Below are 21523 nucleotides of genomic sequence, written 5' to 3'. Positions count from 1 at the left end.
CATGTTCAGCACTTAGCACGATGCCTGGCAATGAGTAAAGATTGATAGCAGTACAGGTTAAAGATCCTCAGAGAGGTAAATTCAACAGATTTGAAACTGAATTCATCACCACACCTCAAACCTGCTCTTCATCCTGTTCCAAATCTCAGTAAATGGCAGATGACACAAACTTCCTTGCTGAAAGTGAAGAGGACTTGAAGCACTTACTAATGAAGATCAAAGACCACAGCCTTCAGTATGGATTACACCTCAACATAAAGAAAACAAAAATCCTCACAACTGGACCTATAAGCAACATCATGATAAACGGAGAAAAGATTGAAGTTGTCAAGGATTTCATTTTACTTGGATCCACAATCAACACCCATGGAAGCGGCAGTCAAGAAATCAAAAGACACATTGCATTGGGTAAATCTGCAGCAAAGGACCTCTTCAAAGTGTTGAAGAGCAAAGATGTCACCCTGAAGACTAAGGTGCGCCTGAGCCAAGCCATGATATTTTCAATCACATCATATGCACGTGAAAGCTGGACAATGAATAAGGAAGACTGGAAGAAGAGTTGACGCCTTTGTATTGTGGTGTTGGCGAAGAATATTGAATATACCACGGACTGCCAAAAGAACGAACAAATCTGTCTTGGAAGAAGTGCAGCCAGAATGCTCTTTAGAGGCAAGGATGGCGAGACCACGTCTTACATACTTTGGACATGTTGTCAGGAGGGATCAGTCCCTGGAGAAGGACATCATGCTTGGCAGAGTACAGGGTCAGAGGAAAAGAGGAAGACTCTGAAGGAAGTGGATTGACACAGTGGCTGCAACAGTGAGCTCAAGCATAACAAAGATTGTTAGGGATGGCGTAGGACCGGGCAGTGTTTCGTTCTGTTGTGCGTAGGGTCGCTATGAGTCGGAACCGACTTGACGGCACCTAACAACAACAACACTTACCCAGCCAGAAACGTAGGTGTCACCCTTGTTTTCTGATCACAACCCCCCTCCCATTCCGTCAGGTTTTCTTCCCTGACTTAATTAACATTGCTGCCATCCACTGAGTGTTTACTATGTCCAGGCTTTACATATATTAGTTCTTTCAATCCATAGAACATTGCTGTGAATTAGGTACTATTATAATCATTCCTATTTTGCAGATGCAGAAATTAAGGCACAAGAAGATGAAGTAACTCATCCAAGATTACAGGACTGGCAAAGCTGGGATATAAACCCAGGCAGTCTAGCTTCAGTCTCCATACTCACAACCACTATACCTACCCTCACAACCACATGCCATACTGCGTCTAATACGTACATTCTATTGTTTACCATATCAATCTCTCCCTGCTAGAGAGTGTGCTCTTCTGAAATCTTGAAATCAAGGCCTCTGCTTTGTTTGCAGTAGCATCCCCATTGCCTAGAACACTGCCTGGCAAACAGTGCAAGCTTAGATAATTCCATAAAGGCAAGACAAAGTATAGATAAATTTAAATAATAGAATGGCCATCAGAGTGCATTCACTTATGCTCAGGGATAGACGTTTGTTTGTGGAGGGAGCTTTTGTTTTTTATCTGAGGATAACAAGCAGAAGATTGGAGTCAGAGATAAGTAGAGGTTTAGTTTAAGAAGATGTTAATATTCTCTGATTCAACAGTTATTGTAGGGCACACACTATATAATCCTTTTAAGGAAAGGAAATTTGACAAAAAAATGAACTTTTATAAAGAGAGCTCACAGACTTTGGCATGAAGTCACTACCAATTTTTTTAAATTCTTTTTTAAAAAAGAGGCCACTACCTACTCCCTTATCACTCAGGTTGTGTTACAGGGCCCAGTTCCATGCACATCAGCTTCAGATGGAGTATCACACTGGATCTGAGAATTAAAATTTAAATTGGGGGACATATAAGAATGTCAGCTCAAGCAGAGTTCCAGTTTGTCTTGGGGGCCATTTAAGTGTGTAGTTGGTTTATATTCAACACCACCTGGGGTGCCCTGTGTACTCTGTGAATTACTGTATCATAATAAACAGATTTTTTTTTTTTTAACAGTAGCAAGAAAAGTGTTTGCCTTGCATACCTTGGAAATGAAAACTCGGTGCCTAAATGTGTCCCTTCCTATTTCATCTCCCTTTGTTCAGGCCTTCCTCCCTCCCTTCCTCCTCAGGTTATTTCCTTAATCCTCCTGACCTCATCTGCAAAATTCCGTCCTGTGCCACTTTAGAGGATCACTCCAAGACACCTGGGCTCAGCAAAACAATATATATATATTGTTTCTCCCACTGGGTAGTAAAAGCAGGCCAACTCAGGCACTAAGCCTCATTAGATTGATTAGGTAAGGAGTTGGGCAAAGTGCTGTTTTTGTACACAGGGATCCTGGAGCTCCTGGGATCAGGACCAGAAATCAAAGCATCCTTGCTGTTTTTCCTTATATGGCCTTCATGAAAAGTAATTACTTATGATTTATAAGCAACAATAAATTACGGTTTATGAGCTAGTTCTATGTACAATATAAATATTTTTCCAGAAAGCCAAATTAAAAGAAATCCGTCTAAAATGAGATGTAAAACAACAGCAATGGAAAATAAATATTCTAACTGAATGCCCCCAAGCACTGTCAAAGAACGGTGTAATCTATCTGTGCAATAATGGGCATATTATAGTAGGATCTTTTTCAGCCCATTTCCCCATCCTGCTAGGCAAGAGTTGGCTCAGATAAGGAAAAAGAGCCAAACAAACTAGAAAAAAAAAAAAAAAAACCCACCAATTATTTTTGATGCCTGGTAAACAGCCTATGGCAGAGGACAAGGCTTTTCTGGCTTTCGAATATGCTTTTTTTCTCTTTCCATGTGTCCGTCCTCCTCCCTTGAAGCTGCGGGGTGGGGGAGGTCTAAATATAGTCAATGAATCACGGCAAATAATATTGTGCAGCAGTTACATAAACAGCCAGCCCCGGCGCCGGGGCCGAGGGTAGGAACGGAAAATATCTGGGTCAGAGTTGTCACACTGAATAGGGTCCCCCGGAGCCGGCCTTCGGGAGGCGCGGCCTGGAAGGAGGCCTAGGCCTGCGGGCCGGGAGCAGCAGGGGAGCCGCGGGCGGCTCGCGGGAGGAAGCAGAAGTCCCGGGACGGGCGCGGGCGGCGGGGCGAGCAGGGCGGGGGAGCTCCGCAGTCCCTCCCCATGGCTGGGAGCCGGCCGCGGCGGGGGCGGCGCTGACAGGTCCCGGGCGGGGCGAGCGGGCCCGTGCCGGGGCCTGAGGCCGTAGGGAAGATGAACACCCTCCTAGAGCAGAAGGAGCAGCAGGAGAGGCTGCGCGAGGCCGCGGCCTTGGGGGACATTCGGGAGGTGCAGAAACTGGTGGAGAGCGGGGTGGATGTGAACTCGCAAAATGAGGTCAACGGCTGGTAAGTGGGGAGCGGGAGAGGCCCAGGGTCAGAGCAGGCGGCCCGGGGCGGAGAGCGGTCGGCTGCAGTCGCCGGGCTAAGGCGAGGCCTGGCGCCTCGGGCCTCCGAGGTTGTGCCCTCTCGAGGCCAGCCCCGGTCTTCCCTGCCCGTTGTAGACAGGAGCGCATTCTGCCCACTAGGTCCACCCAGGGCAGCGCCCACTGGGACCCTGGCGCTCCTATCGTCCCCCGCTCGGGGAAAACTTGGCTAGAACGGTGCCGGAGGATATGATTCTCAGCCACTAATACGCGCTGGAGCTCATCCTAGTTGGTGTCGAATTCTTTTGCTGTAGGTGCTTCTGAAGAAAACATCAGTGCAGAGCTAAAAGTATAAGCAACTGAGCAAATATGAATCTTATAAACGAGCACAGTTTCCTTGCCAAAGACCAGAAAGGAAATCACTTGCATCGCTATGCTTCTCTGTTGTCTCTTTGCAGCAATGATTTGCAGCTGCCTACAGCTGCCTGTTGAAAGCAGACTCATTCATTTATTCTATAGTGTTTTGCTTTGTTTTCTTACACAATTTCAAAGAATTTGACCTAAGGCTTCAGTTGCTTGCCTGTAGATTGACCCCTTCCCAGTTAAATAGGGTGTCTTGTCTTAAGACCTGCTGGTGATTAAATCTTTAGTTTTAAGTTACCGAATGTGGCATTATTCTGCTCTCTTTGCATTTAAAAATTTAAATTTTATTTCATCCAGGTAATGATTAACCAGCCTATATTGCTAGTGTAGAGTTAAAGTGTACTTGAAGACGTTTTATTTTTAAAGTAGAATGGTACATTTTGAAACTGAAAGGGACATTGGAGATGGGTTCAACCCCAGAGAATAACTTGCCCTAGGTTGCACAAATAATTGATACGATAGCCAGGACCAGAACTGAGGTTCCCGGACTTCCTCACAAATCGGTCTACTTCTCCCTAAAGAAAGCAGCCTGGGTGGCTATTCAGAAAGATAGGAAAACAGCTTTAAAAGTGTTTGCAAACAAGCTTGCTGGTTTGAGTGTACCTTTCTTAGCATTGGTGTGATTCACGAGCTGTAAATTACAGTTTTGGCACTAGGAGGCACTGTTGTGTAGGGGAAGAAGCCCTGATTTTGGCTGTAGGTTCTTCATTCCTGCCTAGCTTTGTCACGTTGCCAGAGTTGCTTTATATTCCATTTATTTCAGAAGAGTGTTGTGATCATTTAACACGATGAAGTTAATAGCTAACATTTACTGAGCTTGCTCTGTAGCACAGGAACAGTTCTGAGCACTTTTCATGTGTTATCTGCAGCTGCAGCTACTCGGGGACATAAACCCAAACCCATTGCCATCGAGTAGATTCTGACTCATAGCAACCCTGTAAGGACAGAGTAACTCAGGAACATAACTATTGTTATTCTCTCCATTTTACAGATGAGGAAGCTGAGACCCAGAAAGGTTAAGTAATTTCCCCAAGGTCATAGAACTTACAATAACTAGTATAACTGGAACACAAACCCAACATCTGACTCTAGACCTCCAGAACCTACCCTACCACAATGCCTGTCACACAGTAGGTGCTCAGGAAATGTAAATTGAATCTGAAGTAACCTGAAGTGTCTTCTAATAGATTTAATTGCGGAAGATGTCTAATAATCTGTTGTTGAGTCAGTTCCAACTCATAATGACCCTATAGGACAGATTAGAACTGCCCCATATGGTTTCTAAGGAGCAACTGGTAGATTTGAACTGCCAGCCTGTTGGTTAGCAGCCGAATGCTTAACCACTGCGTTACCAGGACATCTCAAACTCGACAAGTCCATGATTGAATTTCTAGTCTCCCCCTTCATCTACCTCCCATCCCAAACCTGTCCCTCTGAGTTCTCTTCATTTCATCTAATGGCAACTTATTTCTTTCAGCTACTCAGACCTAAAACCTTGGCACCTTCCTTGCTGCCTCTCTTTCCCTCATCCACCACATCCAATCAGTCACCTTATCCTGCTGATTATACCTCAGATACAGTCAGAATCTGACCTCTGCTCACTAGTTCTACCACCATATACCTGGTACAGGCCTCCATCATTCTCTCACCTGGATTATTGCAGTAGCCTCCTAACTAGTCTCCTAGCTTCTACCCTTACACCCTATGGTCTTTTCTCAACACAGCAGCCAGAGGGATCCTGACTTAAAACACAAGTCGGAATATTTCATTCTGCTCAAAGCCCCCTAATGGCCCCCATCTTGCTCCAAGAGAAAGCCTACAATTTCTACTTCCGGCCCCCTCACCATCCCTCCTTAGTCTAGGCCCCATCCCTTGGGAATTGCCCCCTTGCTCACTTTTTTCTGCCCCACTGGCCTCTTGCTTTTCTTGAAATACTTGGCACATTCCTGATTCAAGGCCCTTGCGTCTCCTCTGCCCTCTGTCTGAAAGGCTTTTTCCCCAGATACCAGGTGGTTTGCTCCCCCGCCTCCTTCAGATATTTGCTTAGTTGTCACCTTCTTGGTGAGGCCTTTCCTGGACCCTCAGTTTATAATTGCACCACACCGCTCCCCAACCTCTGGCATTCCCTAATCCCTTTCCCTGCTTTATTGTCCCTATTGCACTTAATCACCACCCAGCATACTGTATGCTTTGCTTACTTATTTGCTTAGTATCTTGATTTCCTTATCTGTAAAACGGGTGGACGTTAATAACAGTACTTATTTCATGGGTTATTTTGGGATGAAATGAGGTAATACATGTAAAGCACTTAATACAATGTCTAGTATGTAGAGCATTATGTCTGTGCTAACTATTGTTATTTTCTTATTAAACAATGTGCTGGGCAATGGGATATAAAAGTACCTTCAAAAAACTTCTAGCACAGAAAAGCAGGAAGTGCCAGCTTTCATTTTATGGTGGCTCAGTAACCACAGTTTCCGCACTGATGAATGACGTCCGGCGTCCCTGGTCGGAAGTACTGCCCAGCGCTGATAGGATAGTCTGTCTGTGGATTTAGAGCCGAAAGAGTCGAAGTTCAAAGATAGAGCTCCCAAATCAATTGCAATCAAAGTGTCATGCAAACCCCGTGGCTTTAAGAAACAAGTATAATGGCTCATGAAGAAGTTGAAAATTTTGCCTGGTTGCAATGGCCCTGAGTTACAGCTGCCTAGAGTCACACAGCTTGTCCTTGTAAATGGTGGCCGCTAAGGGCCCAGGGCTGTGGGGGACATGCTGTGTTGACTTTACCCCACTTTACATGGTGATGCTTTAGCTAGTCGATTTGTCCCAGAGTCTCTCAGACCCACTGGCAGTAAATTACCTCCTTCACTTTCAAGCTTGCCATGAGCAAGTGATTTACTACCTGCAAGTGAGTATTTTATTTCCAAAAGGGAGCATATTTTTCTCATCATGCTCCATTCATTTTTGAGTGCTCACTTATCATTACAATTATTCACTTTTCAAGCCTATGCCACAGACAACCACCCACAAACACACTGTAGGCTTCAGCTTTTCCGGAATCAAGGATATATTGGATCTCTCTACTCCAGGCGATGTCCACCTTGTCCTTGGTTCACTCATTCACCAAATATTAATTAAGCGCCTGGTATGTGCCAAGCAGATACTTTCTTATCTTCATGGAGCTTATAGTTTAGAAGCCTAGATCAAGACTCTTCCCTTAATTTTCCCAAACTGGCAGTTATGTTATCATAGAGTACACAGTAACCTTAAAGGATAATCTAATTCTAATGATTGATAATGTAGGGACATCAGTGGAGTTACTCCCAGCCACCTAGACAAGCTAGCTTTCTGAAATTCACAAATGTTATAGTGTCTAGGGCAAATCAGCTTTTCCCTGGAACCAGATAAACTTTTCTCAGGTGACTGCCTGTGTGTCCTAGAGTTGTGACCTAACCCTCACTATTGAACATATTACATCTGTTCTTCATCATATCCGTGTTTGGCTATAAGCTCTGAAGTTACGTATTTCGGTTTAATTAGACAGTTGACGAATGAGGCCCTTTCAAAACAGAAGGGGGAAAAGTGTTTTCTTCTCATAATGTACGTTCAGCTTTGGCAACTGGAGATAAACTTAGTGGTGCTGAATCCTTTAATTTCTGTTAAGATGGAGCTTTTGCTGGCATGCTAATTACATTTCTATGCAGTATTAAAATAATGGCTCTTCAGAGTATGCATAAGCCCTTCCTATGTGTACCATATTAAATAGTTAGTTTTTACTGAAATGAGCCTGATACATTAGAAGAGTCTGTTTTTGAGAAATTTTGATCGTGGATATACATTTTTTACAGTGCCTTAGGAATTAAAGTATCTGTGGAGTGCCTTACGATTACACAGATAACGGTATGTTTGTCGCCTTCTGGAGAGAACTAGAGAAGCCAAATTAAAAAAAAAAAAGTTTGGCAATCTTTTTTTTTTTTAAATGAAGGAAAGAAAAATAAAGAGGAAGAGAGAGGGAGCAACTGCGATTCACACAGGAGCATCTGCTGCGGTAATAATAATTTAAGTAGCAGTGAAAGCTTGCAGATAGGAGATGCTTATGAGTCTCATACTATTTAATCTCCAGGTGGCATTTGATGCATATGAAGCGAGTTTCTATAGCCTCTAAAAAGGAATGTGGCAATATGAAAATAAATTACAAAGAGACTAAGACATCCTAATGAGAGATACTGATAGAGTAACTCTCCGCAATATCATTGAAGCCATGTAGCCAGCCTTCTGGAAGCCATTGAAATTAGAGCTCAAAGTTTTTCCTAGGGGCCAGAAATGGAATTTAAAAATAAGCTTTAAGCATATTAAATATTTTGATCATCTGTTTTACAAAAAGAAAAGTTGAGATTACCAGCCTAGTTTCCTGGTTCGAGCTGAGCTCGAGCTGAGCTCTTAACATGTGTTTATAACATTTAGAATTTGAAAACCCAGATCATCTCTCCTCTTTGTAAATCATCCTCCCCCTTTTTTAAAATCTGGGCAGGACCTGTTTACACTGGGCATGTAAACGCAATCACGGCCAGGTAGTCTCTTACCTGTTAAAATCAGGAGCTGACAAAGAGATTCTCACCACGAAAGGAGAAATGCCAGTCCAATTGACATCAAGGAGAGAAATCAGGAAGATCATGGGAGGTGAGTCTGTGCTTTGGGGCAAGTTTTGGTTTTGTCAAACTGACTTGAAGATTTGTGATATTAATGGCTTGCATTCTTGATGCCCATCAAACAACTGGCCTATTTCTAAAGACTAATTACTGTACCAAAATAGCAATTCCATGTTGTTTCTGCAAAGGTTGGCATTAAATAAGGTTTTATTTTTTTAACTGTAAAATTTAAGACAGTAATAAAAATGGTAATCACAAACCCAGTGAAATATTCTTTTCTCCTCTGACCTGAGGGAGGAAGCAGTAAACACTGACCGTATTTGTCATATACCAAAGGACAAGAGCTTCTACAAGACACACTTTTTCCTTTGTAATTTTTGACTGTAAATGTTCTGTGTTTGCTTCTGTTTAAGTGGAAGATGATGATGATGATGATGTTGATGGCAGCCTCCCCCAGCTGAAGAAGGAGTCAGAACTGCCCTTTGTTCCCAACTATTTGGCCAACCCAGCCTTCCCTTTTATATACACCACCACAACAGAGGATTCAGCCCAGCTGCAAAATGGCGGCCCCTCCACACCCCCTGCATTGCCCTCTGTGGATGGCTCGCCCCCATTGCTCCCCTCTGGGGAGCCTTCCCTTCTAGGGGCCTTTCCGCGGGACCACACCTCTCTGGCACTGGTTCAGAACGGTGATGTGTCTGCCCCCTCTGCCATACTCAGAACACCAGAAAGCACAAAACCAGGTCCTGTTTGTCAGCCACCCGTGAGTCAGAGCCGTTCCCTGTTCTCTTCTGTCCCGTCCAAGCCACCAGTGTCTCTAGAGCCTCAAAATGGGACATATGCAGGACCAGCGCCAGCATTCCAGCCATTTTTCTTCACTGGAGCATTTCCGTTTAATATGCAAGGTAACCCCTCAGCAGCAGCAAACTGCCTCTGCATTGGGCAGGCAGTGCCCGGAGGTCTAGTGCTTCACTTCTGGGTCTTTTCTGGTGATGTGTATATGGGGGGGAGGGGGTATTTTATTTATTAATATACTTGGGTATAATTACAAACTTACAGGAATGTTGCAAGACTAGTATAAGGAACTCCCTTTGCTCAGATCCAGAAGTGGTTTACCTTTTACTCTTTTGCCCCAAAGTACTTAAGTGTGCGTTTCCTAAAAACAAGGATGTTCTCTTATATAGCCACAGCACAATTACCAAATCCAGGAAGTGAAACCTTGATATAATACTGTTATCTAATCCACAGTCCATATTTCACTTTTGCCAATTGTTTCAACAATGCCCGTTGTAGCTCTCCTCACCCCCCACACCCTTGTGCCTGCTGCCCAGGATCTAACTCAGGATCGCACATTGCGTTTAGTTATCATGGTGTTTGGTCGCCTTTAACCTAGAACATTTCCTTAGCCTTTCTTTATCATCTTTGGTCTCGATGTTTTTGAAGAGTCCAGGCCAGTTATTTTTAGAATAGGATTTTCTGTCATTTCTTCTGTATTTATTAGTTGGTGTTCTTCTGTAAAGAAGAGCTTTCCTTTTTCCTCCATTTATATCAGTATAGACTCGTGGAGCCTTACTTTAGTCAGCCGGTTATAATCCCCATCATTATTTTGATGTTCATGTTATCTCAGATTAGCCAGTGGGAGCCCCTTTCAGCTGGTTCTTGTGTCCCTTTGCCACGTCCCCATCGTTCTTAGAGCGCTTCCTTACTTTTGGTGCAGCAAGATGCTCCAGGCTCATAGCGAAACTTTCGCTGCCCCAGCCCTGAAGTCAGCGATTTCTCTGCAGAGCCCTGTTTCTTTTCAGTGGAGAATGGTATTCAGAAACCAAAATGTGGCCCTCAATATGCTTCTTGTCTCAGATATGTCATTTCTTCTAGGCTGTCTGTCTCAGAGGACAGAATCAGGAAAGAAAAATAAGTATGCAAGCAAACAGACAAACACACATTTATGTTTACATATAAACGTATATCTATATTTCTGTATCTGTTTAACTATTATATATACTTAAAACCATGAGTTTGTCCTGATACCTCCAATTCCAAACCAACACCATGGGCTATGTCTAGTCGTATCTTTCCCTTTTTCATAGAACTAACTTTCATCTTCTGTTTTTGTGGGCCTGCTAATATAGGTGCTGACAACAGTGGCCTAGGGGTGCTGTGATGGCTCCATATATAAGGAGCAAAATAGAACTGCCAAATGCATATGGATGCCTGCTTGGGCCATCTTGGCAGCCAGGCTCCGAATAGACTGTTTAGGTTCCAGACCCAAGAAAAGCAGTTCCAAAGCCAAGACCCTCCCTTATTAAGGTCTACTCTATGCAGATCGTAGTTAGACTTAAATTTATATTAATAGCGTATCTTTTTGCTCTTTTATTGTGTTTATTGCAAGGAGTTTAATATTTCATAAATACCTCTAGATCTACAGCTGTTAATTTTAGTTTTTAGAGTAACTCATACCATGTCTTGCCTTTGCCTTCCTTACAACTCTTTTCTCCTTCCCCTGTTTAAGTGTAGTTTAAACCCAAACCCGTTCTTAAGGTTTTACCTCCTTAGCTCCAGCAGCAGTGGTAAATTTCCTTCTGTACAACAGGGATGGCTCACCCTCCCGCTGTTTTTTATTTGTGTACCACAGTCTTAGATGGAGGGATGACAGTGTAGGAAACTGCCCAAGCAGAGCCAGATGGAGGCTAAGCAAACCCTGCTGATGGTGTTGGTTGTTCATTGGGTAGGATGGGCACAGGACTAAGTGTAATGGAAAAGATCTTAAATTACATGGGCTGTCCTGTGCCAGAATGGTTCATTAATATTCCCCCCTTTTTTCTAGAGCTGGTACTCAAGGTGAGGATTCAGAACCCATCTCTTCGAGAAAATGATTTCATTGAAATTGAACTGGACCGACAGGAGCTCACCTACCAAGAATTGCTCAGAGTGAGCTGCTGTGAGCTGGGTGTTAATCCAGATCAAGTGGAGAAGATCAGAAAGTTGCCCAATACTCTGTTAAGAAAGGTAAGAAAGGTCTGTTAAGCATGAATGGTTGCTTTCTGCATTCGGAAACCACCCAGCTTCCTCCTCGGTTATATGAGCCACCGTTAAAAACCCATTGCTGTCAAGTCAATTCCAACTCATAGCGATCTTATAGGACAGAGTAGAACTGCCCCATAGAGTTTCCAAGGAATGCCTGGTGGATTCGAACTGCCGACCTTTTGGTTAGTAGCCGTAGCACTTAACCACTACACCACCAGGCTTTCATATGAAGCACAGTTGAAGAAATGAAAAGAGAAAAGGAATGAAGGGTGGTCTACCAAATGTAATCAGTCATTGAGTTTTCTTGCCCTCTGCTGAGGCTGGAGAGACACTGGCATTTTTGAGAGCTGTAGGATGAACCCTGGTGGCATAGTGATTAAGAGCTACAGCTTCGAATCAAAAGGTCAGCTGTTCAAATCCACCAGGCACTCCTCGGAAACCATATGAGGCAGTTCTGCTCTGTCCTTTGGGGTCGCAATGAGTCGGAATTGACTTGACAGCATTGGGTTTGGGTTTTTCTTTTTTTTGGTAGGATACCAGAGGAGCCCTGGTGGCATAGCAGTTAAGAGCTCAGCTGATAACTAGAAGGTTGACAGTTTAAACCCACCAGCTGCTCTTTGGAACCCCTATGGGAGCAGTTCTACTTGGTCACACAGGGTTGCTGTGAGTCAGAACCAACTCGACAGCAATGGGTTTGGATTTTGGTTAGGATCCCAGAGAGAATTTTGTGCATAACGTTTACTTGTACCTCTTTTCAGAGGTTTTACTTGTGATCTACGAGGATTACTTTAGTGTAGTTAGATGTGGCTTGTGTTTTACAAGATAAGAACCAAGTTGAATCACAGACGAATCCACATAGATGCATGTGTGGTCCTTCCTGCGTCCCTGGGTTCCTTGAACTCCCAGCCCATCAGGCTCTGGCTTCCCTGAGCACTTGAGGAAAACTGGTCCATGCGTTGTCTCTCCCTTCAGCACTTGCTCATCCAGTAGCAGCTGCTGCTGAGAGCTTCCACCATTCCAGCCCAACTCGCACCTCTGGGGACTGTCCTGCATAGTCACTGACTTATCCCTGCTGCAGGGATTTTTTTTTTTTCTTCTAGGTTTTAAAATGGACCAATACTAATATCAACACAGCACACCAAACATGTGGAGGCAAATGGGTCCTGTTAATCTCTTTAACCTACTTTTGTTTTAGGACAAAGATGTTGCCCGACTCCAAGATTTTCAAGAGCTGGAACTGGTTCTAATGATAAGTGAAAATAATTTTCTGTTCCGAAATGCTGCATCCACACTGACTGAAAGGCCTTGCTACAACAGGAGAGCTTCAAAACTGACTTACTAATGCAGCAGGGACTTTTATCACTGAGGATTGTGACGGTGTGTGTCACCTCTGGGCCAAGGACAAGCCATTGATCCAAATCAAGGCTGGTTTTCTATACTTCTGCCTTGGATGCCTGGGAGGGCCCTGGTGCCACTAAGTAGTGTACACTAACACCGTCTGCCAAGGTAGGAAGCCCCTGACCCCCAAGCAGTGGTGCCACTCTTCCATGCCTCTTGGTGCACAATAAACCTGTCGCTTGAAGCATTGAACAGCTGAGAAGTGGTCTGGAGAGGCGGGAGCCAAAGGTTTCTATATCCAGTGGGCTTTATGTGTAGAATGTGAGAGAGTTGTCTCAGCAGAAGACGAGAGTGGAGCCTATTTCAAGCCTCTCCTGTTGACAGTGCACCTGAAGGGCTAGGATGCGCTGTTCCTGGTGTTGCATGCTCACAACTCCTGAAATGTGAACTAACCAGAGAGGAAACTTGGGTACTAGACAAATGAATTTTAGTGTGACTTGTAGCTGTGAGGTTTCATATAACGTATTTATAAATGTTACTCAGGTTAAAAGTATTTAAGAATACAGTTACCTAATTGTAAATAGGCTGTTAACCAAAAGAGCCTCCCCTCCCCGGCCCTTCCTCTGTAACACTCAGCCTGATTCTCTGTCTCTAGTCTGCCTTTGCCCAGTCGCCTCCGCATTAACTCCCCTTCGTGGTCACTAGAGGGCTCTCTGATGCTTCCCAAAAGGGTAGCCCCCTTTCCACTCTGAAGCGGTTCCTGGTATCTAAATGTTTGATTGCACGGAAGAGAAGAGCACAAACATTGCCTTGCCGGTCCCTGTTCTCCACTTTCATTTTCCACTAGAAATGAAAAGCAATTTTTGAGACTGAATCTGTTGCTCTTTTAAAGGTTATTGTGGGAAACTGAGCTAAAGGAGTTAGCATCTTTATTTTTGTATTAAAGATAAAGGTTATTTTGGAATTATTAGGATTTTTACACAACTCCAAAATCTGTTGCTTTTGTAAACAAAGTGTTTGATCTAGGTATGCCCCTGTCCCCCCTCACCAATCTACTTAACAAAGCCAGTTGTGGGTCTACCAGACTTTGTTCTGAAGTAAATGGAAAAAAAAAAAAATCCTGATCAAACTCTTGAGCATAAAATTCTTTTTAAAGAAAGCACTGAAGGATTCTTCTCCTTCCCTTCAGTGTCGTTAAGGTTAAAAGAAAAGCCACTGTCTTGTTGAAGCCAACAGTTTTCACTTTAGAGTTAAACACTAGCACACTTAGACAAACAGAAGAAAAGCGCGGGGACTCGAAGCCAGCTGTTGAGGAGCATCCCTGCTGTCTTAAGAAGCTTTTTCCCCATAGTGCCTATAGTTTCCAAAGAAACTGAACTTCCTAACCGTTAACTTCATTTATTGGAACACTACAGCTGAGTGAGAACGTGCAGAAGACGTCAATGGGAGAGAATGTTGTGCTAAGAGAACGACCTCCTGCTGCTGCCTAAATGCTGAGACAAGGTTGAGGTGTTTCTCGGGGCCAACTTCATAGAGTCACTCAATTTAGTGACTTAATTTATTCCACCAATTACTGATGGTGTCTTACCCTTGTAGGGAGTGTATGCATGGCACAGTGAAGGTGACTTATTACCCCCTTTCTCTAAGTGCTTTAAGGAAGAAAGCGCCCCTGTGTTTCAATCAGAAGCCAGTTTACCTAGAGGTACTAGCCTTTTTTTTTTTTTTCCTTTGCTTTGAAAAAAGTCACATTTTACTTATAGAATTAAGGCTGGTTCTCTCCTGGGGGAAATTAATTCAGTATTAATTCATGTCTGAGTTACTAGGGTTACAACTCTTGTAGCCATCCAGATTTAGAGACTCTCAGAAGCAGCGAAGCCCCTGTCTGGGAGGTGGGCTACAGAGGGGTGGCCTGGTCCTACCAGGATATCTCCCAGCTTAGAAACAGGCGAGCAATGGTCTTGGTGTCTCAGGTGGCTTTGCTCTGCACTGTCTCTGTTCTCCTTTATAAGGTCCTCTGTTGTCTAACAGACTCCTGCCCCCGGCAGTGGGGTAAGACTGCACAGTTGCTGGTAGGTGAGTTTAAAGTCTTAATCTATGCATTCAGAGAAATATTTTTCTATGCTTTGTGTAATTTATAACAAAGGTTTTTTTAGCTTTGTTAACTGTGAATTCACCCCTCTCCTCCACCGCATGTTTAAAGCGTGTCTTCACACATCGTGTGTAAACATTCACCGGAGAGTTTTTTCTTTATGCATTGCTGACTGTTCAAACATAACAAATGTTATTAAAATTAAATATTAACTGACTGAGCCCATATTATTTCATTTTGGCCTCCTAAGTTTTTTTTTTTTTTTTTTTAAGTAGCACTAGACTGCTAGTCGGAGGGGATCCAAAGGGACAGGCAGCTCTGGAGGAAGCAGCTCTGGGCCCGTTCTCCACCTGAGCCGCCATTGTCCCACTGCCGCTGCTGCAGAGCTCACACCCTGTCACCAGCACCTGGAGATGGATATTTTGTGTCATCTTTCCTCCCAGTTCACAGCAGTCAGCTTCATTTCCCCCCCGAGAAGCTGAGCCAGCTAGATGGAGGTCATCTCCTATTAGCCACATTTTTTGATTATCCTATTTACACAACTGAGCCTCTCCTTTGGGCTGTCAGCTCCTGTCAGGGCTGCGATGAGCACAGAAGCAAACTCCCAGGACAGGAGAGGAAATACAGCCTTACACCTTCAGATCTTTAGCTGAGAATGACGCCGAATAAATCTGCGTTTCTGTTGTTTTAGGGCAGCCAGAGCCTCACAAAGCAGATGTCATGCCAAATTGGCCCAATAAATCAGAGAGCATAGCAGAGACCTTTCTTAGCACCAAGGAGAGGCAGCATAATTTGGACATTTGTGCTTTCATACTTGCTTTATTGTTAGGGTGGAAGTCTCCTTCCGTGTACTCATAAACATCCTGGGCAGAAACAGCCTGCCGAAAAAACAAAAAACGTGATTAACCTTTAACAAATTGTCCTGCAACACAGGCTGACCCAGAGCATATAGAAAGGCCAGATCAAAGGAGCCATCTCCACACCTACTGCTAACCATTTAGAGTGGGAAACCCCCTTCCAAAAAAAAAAAACACCCACAAACAAGTCACACCATCCCAAGAATCAAAGGTATAGGAAATGAAAGAGACCAGAAAACCTATTAAGGTAACAAAGGGAAGAGATCCATTCTAAACTGAAGAGGCCTTGTGCCAGGTGGACTCTGACCTGCAGAAAATGAACTCTCCATTGGCTACCTGTGAATGCATATTTAATTGACCCCCTCACATCTCCCTTACCAGCCGGGGACTGTAAGGGCAGGTCGTGGCCTCTGGGCTCACACACTCAGCTTCGGCTGGGCGGAGGAACATGAGTGACTGGGAGGCTGCAGTGGTTATGGGAACCTGTCTGGAACAGACTTCTAAAGGAGTGAGGAGATAAAGCACCATGCGCTTTTCAGCCCCTAGAGAAACCGGCTCAGCGGCTGGAGGGTCACATAAACGTGGAGATGTTCACAGCAGCTTTCCCACCAGGCCGCAGGTCAGATTTCAGGGGCTTTATTTCGCACCTTTTTATACCATCTGCACAGCACAGCAGTAGCTACAGCAATTACCCAGTGAATTTTGGTTATGAAGACACTATTTCCAGCCTAAAGCTTTTGGGGCCAAAGTTTTCAGATAGCTGCAACCATGTAGATGAATGTAAAGCCCACCTCTTCCACATCTCCCTCTTCCTCCCTGCCTCCCCAAAAGGTCCTAACCCCAAACCTTGTGCCCAGGCAGAGAAAGGCTGCATCGGAGTGTAGATATTGTTGAGCACATCACTTTATTTCATCAGTGTTCCATTTTTAATGGATTCTGGCCAGCACTCTCAAGTACAGAACTCAGTTCTTAGGGATGGCCTGGTCTGACAGTCTCCTGTTCCATGAGTAGAAAATATGAAAAAAAAAATCATAGCCGGGAGGGAGGTTGTTCCATAAAATGACTGAAAAAAATGCAGTGTGGAAATAATACTCAGCTGGGAATCAGGAGACCCGAGGACTAGCCAGGGCTCTGCCTCAAATTAGCTGTGACCTAGGCCCATCATTCACCCTTTGGGTCTCACTTCCTCATTCAAAGCGTTTAGCAGTTATGCTGTGAGGCACTTTACAGGGCAAAATCTAACAACTGCCCCCAGTGTTTGCCATCGAGTCCATTCTGCAGGTATATTTGGTGTCATTTCTCTTCCTGGTGAAAATCAGGGATGGCCAGGAGGAAATCCCAGGGATATATTTTAGGCAAGTCCAGCATCTTTGGCCATCCCATAAAAGATGCCTCTAGCTGCAATGAGGTTGGTTGGAGAATCAAATTCAGCTATTGTCCCTTTGTCCAGGACCAGGACCCTAGTCGAAGAAGAGAAATGGTCAGGTCTTATGCCGCACAGTCCAGCCTGCCCCTCTGGGGACTGCTCAGGCCCCGCAGCGATATGCCAACCTACCCATTCAGTCAACCCACCCAACACGGCCACTACGCCATGTGTGCACGCTTGCGAGGCTGGTTATTTTAGCTGTTCCCTTTGCTCTCCTGACAAATGAGGCGGTTTCTGGGATCAAACACAGGGGCCTATTCATCTCTGCTAGTTGGGGCTCCAAAAACCTTCCCTAATGAGCCCTTCCCTTCTCTAGGGTCATAGGTCTTGGGGCGGGCTGTGCACAGGGAGCCACTGGCCTGTGCGCTAAGCCCTGCACGCTTCCATCTGCTTTGTGCCAGTTCACAAAGGCACCGCAGGAAATCGGTCTGCAGCAAGGCCTGACATTGGAATCTGGGGCTGTGGCTGCCAATCTGGCTGCCACTGACGGTGGATCCCTGCCCCCCTCAGTCAGGCTTGGGCCTGTGATCAGAAACACCCACCAAGCAAACACAGGGTGCACCTGGTGCAGGGCTAACACACTGGCTCCACAGGGTGGGGCAGGAGGGGCAAGGCTCTCCCGAGCCTGGAGAGATCACCCTCCAGGGGGCGGCCTGGACTGTCCTCTCTAATTCCCACCTCCTGGGCTCCTGGAAACAGGTCTGGGAGGAGGTTTCTATGGACATCCCTGCCTAGTTCCTGCTCAAACTGGAGTCCAGGAGACTGCCTTCTTCCTCCCCCCACCTCCCACCTCCATCCCCAGAAAAGTCTTCAGTGGCAATGAGAGCATTGCTCTTAGGATTAGGACTGAATGGTTCACCATGGTCCTCAACGGCCACCGTAGGAAGTTTGTTCCCCTTTCTCCCTCATCTTGGTTACACTGTCCCCTTTGCCCTCTGCCTTCCAGCCTCATGTGTCCTCCTGCTTCAGGGCCTTTGCATGTGTTGTATCTGCTGCCTGAAAATTTCAGCTCCCTCCTTACCTCCACCTCCAACTCCTACTCATCCCTTGGGGCCCGGCTGGCACTTCACTTCCGTAGCAGAGCCTCCCCTGGCTGCCCTGTGTGGTCAGCTTCCTTTGGCCCATACACACACAGACCCCTGCTTCTTCCCTGCAGGTTCTAATTGCACATTCAGTAGTGTGATTCTTTGATCATTTCTGCCTGCCTCACTAGAATGAATGAACACCCAGCCTCTGAGGTCAGCCTGAGCCTCACCCTCAGGGCTGCTGGTGAATGAACCATTTTCAATTAGGCTTGAAGTACAGATCCTCTCTGCCCCAGCCCTGTCCCTGGTCTGGACCCCGGGCCCAGTGCTTCCTGCCTAGCCTCCCTTCTCTTTCCAGTGAGGTCCTGAATGAGAGTGTGGGGGGGGGGGTCTGGGAGGGGGAGGTAAGCTTAGTTCCCCAGGTCCTGCTAGCCATATGGGGGCACTTCTGAGAAAGGGACAAGGTCTGACCCTTTGCCCTGCCCATGGCACCCTCCTTCTTCTCTGTATAGATGTTTATTGAATGAAGTCCCAGCGATGCGTTCCCACCATACTCCTTCAACCTAGACTTGCTCAAGCCTTCCGCCTTCTCTCCCCTCAGCATTCCCACCCCTTCGTGTATCTAAGGGGGCCAGACTGTTCAGCCCACTTTCATGAGCCTTCTGAGCTCTCTAGACCCCCCTTCAGCTTCCAGCACCACTTCATGGCATTTGACACAATGAGGGGACAGGTCACAATTTTTCCTTTTGGCTGAGTGGCCCGCCTCCCCAAGGAAGCCCTAAAAATCTGAGGGCAAGACCCCTTCCCTAATGCATGAAGAGTCCTACAGCAAGGGGACAGGTCCTAATGCGGGGAGGAAACCGCATTTCCCAGGATCACCTGCACTTTACAGGCATTATTTCATTGACTCCTTATAGCAACCCTGAGAGACGTTATTTCCATTTGAAACAGAGGCTCAAAAAGGTTTTGTGAGTTGCCCAAGGTCACCCAGCAGTTAGCAGCAGAGTTGGGCCTGGACCTCAGTCCCTCTGACTCCAGACCCACATGCTCCCTACCGCAAGGCATCAGCTTCTGAGGCTGAGGCCAGGAAACATGCGCTGGGTCCCGTGCACCAGTGCAGGGACCCAGGCACCACACACCTTCCCCAAGTTGCTTCCTCATGTATGAAATGGTATAATTATATCCACCTCACGGCGTGGTAAAAAAACAAAAACATTGCTGTTGAGTCAATTCTGACTCATAACGGTTGTAGGTGTAGAACTGCCCCGTAGGGTTTCCAAGGCCCTGGTAGTACGGTGATTAAGTGCTCAGCTGCTAACTGAAAGGTCAGCAGTTTGAATCCACCAGCTGCTTCACGGGAGAAAGATGTGGCAGCCTGCTTCCGTAAAGATTTACAGCCTTGGAAATCCACGGACAGCTCTACCCTGTCCTATAGGGTTGCTATGGGTAGGAGTACACTCATGGCAGTGGGTTAATCTTATACGGAAGCAGACTGCCACATATTTCTCTTGTAGAGCAGCTGGTGGGTTTGAACCACTTACCTTTCGGTTAGCAGCCACCAGGGCTCCTATTCACAGGGTGGTAATGATGCACAAATACAACGATGGTGCTGCAAGCACTTGGTAGATGGGAGCGCTTTGTAACTAGGTGCTCAGGAAGTGCTGGGATTCAGCATGAAGATCATATCATTAATGGGAGGCAAAATGGCAGTGGCCTGTGCGTGATTCACAATGCCTGGGGGGCCCCAATGTGCCCCTTCTCCACACGGTGGCCCCTCAGTGTCCCCTGTGCCCCAGAAAACATCACTGTGCCCTCCTATGCCCTGGTAACACCACTCTCTTCAGCTTCTAATCTATAGCTCAGGAAACCTCATTCTGTCCCCCATGCCCAACCATCGAAGTCTGCTCCCCTGCCCAGATAACCCTGATCTGTCCTGCTCCTTCCCCATGCCCAGGCAAACACACCAGACCCCCCTTGCCTGGTGCCTGAGCCCCACCTGGTGTAGTCCATGATGGTGTTGAGCCGGTGCGCGATGGTCAGTACTGTGCAGGTCTCAAACTGGGTGCGGATGGTGGCTTGGATGAGGTCATCGGTCTCCAGATCAATGGCGGCGGTGGCCTCGTCTAAAACCAGGATGCGGCTCTTGCGGAGCAGGGCTCGGGCCAGGCACACAAGCTGCCGCTGGCCGACGCTGGAAATGGGGAAGGCAGGCACCTGCAGCCTTGAGCCCCCAGCCTGCCTCCAGGCCTTGCTCCCCGACCCATTTCTGTCTCCACTCCTTCCCCGTGGCTCAGGTCTGGCTTCCTGAGTAACCGTTCCCATCTCTGCCACAGCCCAGCCCTCCCTGGAACCCAGAATCAAGGTCAAGACATCACAGGATGATGAGGGTCTTTGGGGGGTAGAACCAGTGCTCTATGACATCATGAAATCTCCCAGTGTATTTTTGGGACCTTCAGCCTCTGCTTTCATTGCTTTTTCCCCATCCTTGTTCTTCTACTAGTGCCATTTTTCTCTGCTTCACCCTGTCAGTCACTTATAGCTTTGTAAGAACATGTTGGAGCCTGAGTGGTGCAGTGGTTAAGAGATTGGCTGCTAACCCAGAAAAAAAGGTTGGCAGGTCGAATCCACCAGCCACTCCATGGAAACCCTATAGGGCAGTTCTACTCTATCCTATAGGGTGGCTATGAGTCAGAATTGACTCGACAGCAATGGGTTTGGTTTGCTTTTGGTTAAGAATATGCTTAAGGAGCCCTTGTGGCGCAAACAGTTAAGTGCTTGGCTGCTAACCAAAAGGTTGGAGGTTTGAACCCACCTAGTGCCTCCAAGGAAGAAAGACCTGGTGATCTCCTTCCATAAGGATTAGACCCAGGAAAACCCCATGGGGGCAGTTCTACTCTGTCACGTGGGGTCACTAGGAGTCAAAATGGACTCAACGGCACCTAACAACAACATGAACTTGCTTAAATGGCCCTTCCTGGATACTGGCATGTATGCCTCACTATGCCAACTTGCTGTACCTAACATACAGTTCAGTCACCTCCCGCCCCCATGAAGAACAGAGGCCAGAGCTCTATTCCCAAAGAAGGGGTAGGGTAGGGAAGAATCTAGGGACTCTCCGTATCTGGTCACTGGGGAGGTGGAGGAAGGACGGGATGCATACCTTCAACCTCCTGGCTTAGAAGCCAGAGCCAGTGGACAAAGCAAGGCTGTGTTCCCAACCCCAGAGCCTACCACACTCCTATATCCAAGGACAAATACCTCAGCCCTTCCCAAAGGGGTGAGTCA

At 46.1% G+C, this 21523-nt stretch overlaps 2 protein-coding genes across 2 annotated transcripts in view; one reads left to right on the top strand and one right to left on the bottom strand.

Moving 5' to 3' along the window:
• Positions 1 to 3176: 3176 nt before the first annotated feature.
• ANKRD40 (ankyrin repeat domain 40) lies at positions 3177 to 15147 on the top strand. The gene is made up of 5 exons (XM_003414619.4): positions 3177 to 3390; positions 8362 to 8510; positions 8893 to 9384; positions 11304 to 11485; positions 12699 to 15147. Exons 1-5 carry the CDS (start codon positions 3257 to 3259, stop codon positions 12843 to 12845), a joined length of 1104 nt encoding a protein of 367 aa, XP_003414667.1. The 5' UTR covers positions 3177 to 3256; the 3' UTR covers positions 12846 to 15147.
• The window catches only part of ABCC3 (ATP binding cassette subfamily C member 3), a 50526-nt gene continuing 44127 nt past the window's right edge, over positions 15125 to 21523 (bottom strand). Inside the window, exons 31-32 of the mRNA XM_023553386.2 lie at positions 20235 to 20429; positions 15125 to 17247 (exon numbers count right to left, since the gene is read on the bottom strand). Coding sequence (XP_023409154.1) covers positions 17139 to 17247; positions 20235 to 20429 — 304 coding nt within the window. The 3' untranslated portion in view covers positions 15125 to 17138. The remainder of the gene's footprint in view (positions 17248 to 20234; positions 20430 to 21523) is intronic.

The sequence above is a fragment of the Loxodonta africana genome, chromosome 18 (genome assembly GCF_030014295.1).
Source record: "Loxodonta africana isolate mLoxAfr1 chromosome 18, mLoxAfr1.hap2, whole genome shotgun sequence".
Classification (NCBI taxonomy): Eukaryota; Metazoa; Chordata; class Mammalia; order Proboscidea; family Elephantidae; genus Loxodonta; species Loxodonta africana.
The sequence above is the reverse complement of the archived record's forward strand: the minus strand, read 5'-3'. Positions and strand labels throughout refer to the sequence as shown.